General features: G+C 40.9%; 1 protein-coding gene across 1 annotated transcript in view; it reads left to right on the top strand.

Moving 5' to 3' along the window:
- The first annotated feature begins 665 nt into the window (after window positions 1-665).
- Window positions 666-6000, top strand: part of LOC119423915 (cytohesin-3) — a 51647-nt gene continuing 46312 nt past the window's right edge. Inside the window, exon 1 of the mRNA XM_037691343.1 lies at window positions 666-973. Coding sequence (XP_037547271.1) covers window positions 955-973 — 19 coding nt within the window. The 5' untranslated portion in view covers window positions 666-954. The remainder of the gene's footprint in view (window positions 974-6000) is intronic.

The raw sequence follows: 6000 nt of genomic DNA, 5'->3' as shown, positions 1-6000 counted from the left end.
CGTCTGAGAGGTTTAGTGTTCTGCTATTTTATATATATTTATATATATTTTATGTATTTAGAGGTTTAGCATTATAGCATAGATTTTTTTTTTTAGTTAGCAGAACATGGGTTAGAGTAGCTAACTTTTCGGTTAGCCGCCTCTTTACATTTCTGGCTTTAAAATTATGACAAGGCCGCATCCGTAAACTGGATATTGTGGCTTAATTTATGTTCAATGGAAGCAGAAGCTTTGTTTGTCATTGCACACAGTCTTTGGTGTGTGAAAGCAATAAATGCAGAAAACTACTTTGTTAGCTAGCGTCGCTAACGATAGCTAGCATGTTCACCGCTCAACTAATCTCGCTGGTTTTATTTATAACTGGAAACGTTAAATCGATTGGTTTACTTGTGAGATAAACCGAACAAATTGGCAACAAAGTCATGGTGGAAAATGGAGTTTAATGTTTTTATTTTTTCACCAAATCATGTCACAAACGACACCAGTAAAAACATGGTGCAAACTGGTGAAAAAAGTATTTAGACAGTGAAAATATGGGTAATAAATCATATTGTGGTTAAAAAAATGCATTAATATATATTTCACGTTGCGTTTGCGTGCGCGCGCATCAGTGTGTTGTGGCGTCGCGTGCAGTGGGCGGGGCTTGATGACGCGGCTCTGGTTGAAGGCAGGCGGAGCGGATGAAAAGATGGAGCAGGAGCTGTCTCACGTCTCCTCTCGGAAACATCACGTCTACAGCTCAGGAGCTGCGTTTCAGTCCCTCTCAGATTCGTTTAGTTCGTGATCGGGCGGCTGCGCGGCGCTTCACTTTCCCCGTCTGTCCGTGAACGCAGCACGGGCTCAGCCTGTATGTTTCCGTGGATGGCGAGAGGGTTCTGTTGGAAATAAAGGAGGTAAACACATTTCCTGCGAGGTTCTACATCTTCATCTGGACTGCCAGGTCGCTCCTACAGGATGGATGAAGACAATCACGGTAAGGCTGTTCTCTGGTTTCCTGTCTGCCTGCCTGAATGGATAGATGGTTGGATGAATGGATAGATGGATGGATGGATGAGTCAAATCACACCAATCTAAGGTGCTCCTGGGCTTCTACAGATAAACCTAGGGGATGAACCAGAATCTGTTTTTAAATTCACAATAAAGGAGCTAATGTCTTTTCCTAAGAGCTTCTCATGCACGCCACCTTCACTTGTGAGTTTATGCTCCTGCACCATAATGTCAAAGTAATGGCTGAAATGCATGCACCTTTCATCTGTCTGTCTCTCTGTGGAACTCTGAAGTGTCTCACCATCTATGAAACCATATGAAGCCTGTAGCTGCTGGAAAATGATAAAGTGCCTGACTGGCAGGATCTGTAGTTCTGAACTCGTGAGCAAAATCTGTGAACAACAAACAAAAAACAACAACAAAATAAAACTCTGAAATGTGGATAGAATGAATAAACTGGACAAAAAAAAAGTCATGCTAGTACAAAGTACTGTTCAGTACGCAAGTGTTGTCAAATTGTATAAAATGTAAAAAAAAAAAGCACGATATAGTAAATGAAAAACAATGATTAACTTATTGCACTTAAAGCAAATTAAATTAACATGATAAATACTAAAACGTTGTCTTACAGTGAATTAAATTATAAGTATAAAGTGCATTGTCTTGCTTATTTCAGCAAGACAATACAGTAAATCCCATTTTGTGTGCATACGAACTCGACTCTCAGGTGCAAACTGGACTACTTGCAGTCCAGACGTGTCTGGGTGAGTTTGTTTTATCACAAAGCAACAAAATATGAACAAGGAGGATTCAAACAGCTGAAAGCCACATATGAAGTATGCACTGGCTTTTAATCTGTGGAACTTTTCTGCACAGACCCCATCTCTTCAATCTGGTTATGACTACCGAATGTGTTATTTGATGGTGAAACAGGATAAAATTTGACCCGTGCAGCCACGTGGAACCCATCTCACACTGCGGCTGCAGCTTTGTGCCGGCTGCTTCGTGATAGCATCGTGACACATGTGCAGAATGTTTCTGAGCTGATAATTCAAAAGCGTCTTGTGTGCTGAAGGCTGTGGAGGAAGTGTAGCGTAAACAAACAGCTACAGGCTGATAAGAGCCTGTCGGTTACAGGGAGAGATTAGCCTAGCTCATATGAACTTCCACTTTTTTTGTAAAAAAAAAAAACCAAACAAACCCAAAACGATAAAATAAAACCGCCTTCACGTTTCATTCTAAATATTGATGGAAGTGATGCTGATCCAGTCATTGTAGTTTTGCAATAACCTTCAATGATAAATGGTCAAACTGGAACAAGGTGCGCAACAGCCTCTTAGAGTCCCTTTTAAAGAGGTAGCGGTCACTGAATCATGTGACAGGAAGTCAGAGAGCACCACAGGCCTCCTGTCCATGTAGAGTCAATTATTAACACAACTTAACCGTAAATGCTAAACCAGAGCTCGCTCACACTCTCGCTGACTCTCACACATCACTTGACCGTTGACGTGTGCACTTTGATATGCCTGGATCTCAACACAAGCGCTTCGTGCTAAATATGTCTGCCAAACACTCACACCAGCTCACATCAAAAGCGAGGAAGATCTCAGAACAGCGCACTACATGTGCAACATTTAAATACGGTAGTCGCTCTGTCTATTTTGAGTGTAAAGAATTAAGCAGTGTACTAATGTTACACCTTGGACTGCAAACAGAACCAATGATACAGACATTTTTCTGGGAATGTGAGCTGAACTTTGTAGTTGATTAGAGCCGCTGAGTATAAAATCGCTTCTCACCACTGTACTTTTTAAGCTTTAGTTGTTTGGCCATCACTAACCATCCCCAGACAACAACTAGTACATGTTTACTTATAAAGCATCACACGGTAAAGTACAATACTTCATACATCTAGCAGTTACCAGCTGTGCACCTTGAAGTGGTTGCTACTGAATGTTCCCTGAGCTTTGACAGCTTTTGGAGACGGCTTTTCCTATCAAGGTCCATGATCCACCATGGTCCTGAAATAATCTCTGGAAATTCTTCAACTGCAAAACGTTTGTCAGGGATTTCAAGTGCACCGTAAAGAATGAAGTGAGGGAGGAACATTGCTGTTTTCTTGTGAGGTTCCTGCTTTTAAATAGCTGTCACTGTTTTATTGCTCATTACATTAGATTCTTTGATGGCTGCTACTTTGGCCAAGTCTCCTTTTTATAACAGATCTCTCCAAGTGCCAATGGATCTCATAGTCTTTAACTGGATACATGTGGTTTGTATACATCTAATTCACCAACCAGTATTTTAAAGGTTGTTACTTTGGTCTCATGAGCATATGTTTAGTGGTGACCCCATAAAATACTAAATTTAGGGCATTATTATTCAGACGACATTGCTTTCACTAGAAAAAAGATTGGGGAATGAATCAGATAGAGAGACTACACGAAGCACACTAAAAAATAAATCTAAAATTGTAGAGGCTGAATTTATTATATGAAGGTGTGCAATTGTTATTTTTTTAAATAAAAGCCAAGTTGTTTATGTTAGATCTATACATTTTACACAACCTACGTGACCTTTTAGAACTGGACTGGATTGTTGCAAATTAAAACCTCCTTTGTGTCTGCAGTCGTAGTGCTGCTACACTCAGTGCTCACCAAACACATTTTTCTCAGACATGTCTCCTGCACCTCCCATGTTTTATACGTCTTCTTTGGGACGACTCTCTTGGACTTCATCAGGATGCCACACTAGCATGACGGGTATCGCATCTGTTCTCTGTTGTTTTTATGACCTGATTGTAGTTCTGCTAGTCGAGGCACGAGGCCAGAACTGCTTCATTTTCTGAACGAGAAAGCCCACATCATGGGAACACTGCCACCATGCTCCACCATGCAAACATTTTGCCACACAAGTTTTGCTCAGGCTCTGAATCCTTGTCGACCCATGTAGTTCTATAATGGGGAGCACGCTGTGTTCTTAATCCTTACTTTTTAAAAACGTAGGGGTGTGACGGGAGCCTTGGGGGACATTATCAGCAGAATATTCTTGGTGGAGCATGAGAGTGCAACTAGTCTACACAACCTCAACGTATTCCTCGGCTACAATTAATACAAGTATTAACAGAGCTACTGTGAGCTGTTGTACTCTGCTGCAGCGTGGGATTCATTAGTGCATGTTTACTGCCTTCACTAATCCGAGCTGGCGCTTCTCTGCTCAGTTTGCATGCCACAGCGCAGACGGGGCCAGGCCCCCAAACACATAAAATCAGCAACAGGCTTCAGGTAACTATTTTTAGCTGGATAAAGAAGTGGAAAAATAAAATAAATACAAACTTTTATAAAAATAAGTTCGGATGCTGAAAAACTGACATGTAAGCCATGGGTTTGAACAGTTGGCTCTTGTGTATTTTCTCTTTTTTTAACGTGAACACGAGGTTGTGTTCAAGCGGTTGATGGAATTAATCAGGACAAGTCAAGTTTGAAAGAATTTCCAACACCGAGTTCAATAAAGTTTTCCATTTGTGTGCAAACTGCCTTGTTTGTTGATGCAAACTTCAATAAAAACTGCTTGTTCTTGGTGTGCTGTCCACATTTCCTGTTCAAGCATCACAGTTGAAATCAGTCAGCAATTTTTTTTCTTCTCTTTTTGACCGTGGGAAAACGTAAATGAGCGAGGCCTTTCCTTCAATTCTTTTGCTTTCTTTGAGGTGAACATCCGATGGAGCTGAAATAACAAGTCGTATCCGACAGCAGCGGGACTGTTTTTCTTAAAAGGACATGTTCATGTTGTCACATTAGAATCACAAATGGACAGGCTTTCACTGTGATTAGACACATCTTTATAGTGAACTATGTGCACATATGTCAGAATGTTTACGTTGCATTTGCAGATAAGGTGTGAAACCCAAGATAAAAAGGCTTTTGAATCCCTGATTTATCTACTAGTTTGATTCAGAGGGAGATTACTTTCTAAGAAGAAAAAGTTGGTGAGAGATTTGTTGTGGCTGTAGGGTGAGTACGTGGGAGGACATTGGGCTGTCACTTGGAGCTGTGGTTGCTCTCACCGTGGGAGGCTGCAGAGCTTTAATTGAGTTGGTTGGTGGCAAATGTCTTGTCAGAGTCTACAAGGAGCTCAAACATCTGCTTCTCTGCAGCCTAGGTGTGCTGCTCACAGTCTGACATGATTAACTGTTAATTAATAATTGTTGAATTAGGATATTACTTGGTTAGAGTATTAATTTAAAGCAGTTTAGATGATTGGAAGCTGGTGGAATAAGGCACCAGAAGAGTATGTGCACTTGGGAGTCGAGCAGGAAGTTCAAAGTTACTATATTTGAAGCAGGTATTAGAGATTCTCCACTAATTGTTTTTTGTAAACCTCGTCTGCAGCTTAAATATATCTTTAATCCCATAAAATTTAGGTTGATAAATGCCAACATTTTGCCCTGTTTGCATGTATTAAGGGAAGGGACGGGAAGTCTGAGATTGTCATTGTATGTTCCCACATGGCAAAATTAGTTCTTTGCATTTAACCCATCACATGTGAGATACACCCAGGTGGAGCAGTGGGCTGCTATGTAGTTGCCAGGGAGCAATTGGGGATTAGGTGTCTTGCTCAGAGACACCATGGCTAAGCCTGTCGTGATAAACAATATATTAATCGCATGATGAATGAAAATTATCAACTTCATTTTCATTTATCGGCTTTATCGTTTCTTCGTGTCTCTCTTTCTACTGAAGACACTGGATGACAAGAAGCTCAACGGTGCTCTTCACTGACTCCTCCCTTTCTCTTTAAAATCTGTTTTAACGATTCAAAATCACGTTTTTGGATCCTTAAAAGCAGCTAAGCTGAGAAGCTAAGCTACGAGCTAAGCTAACAGGCCAATATCGGGGGGGGGGGACCTCCGTCTTGTCGAAGCTCCAAAATTCACGGTTGAAACGTGTGCCTTCGTGTAAAGCTGAGAACTTGTTTACTTTTTTTTTTTTTATTAAAAGCTTTGTGTGACCAACG

The sequence above is a fragment of the Nematolebias whitei genome, chromosome 17, assembly GCF_014905685.2.
Source record: "Nematolebias whitei isolate Nwh7 chromosome 17, NemWhi1, whole genome shotgun sequence".
NCBI classification, from domain to species: Eukaryota; Metazoa; Chordata; class Actinopteri; order Cyprinodontiformes; family Rivulidae; genus Nematolebias; species Nematolebias whitei.
Note: the sequence above shows the minus strand (reverse complement) of the source record. Positions and strands in the feature narration are given on the sequence as shown.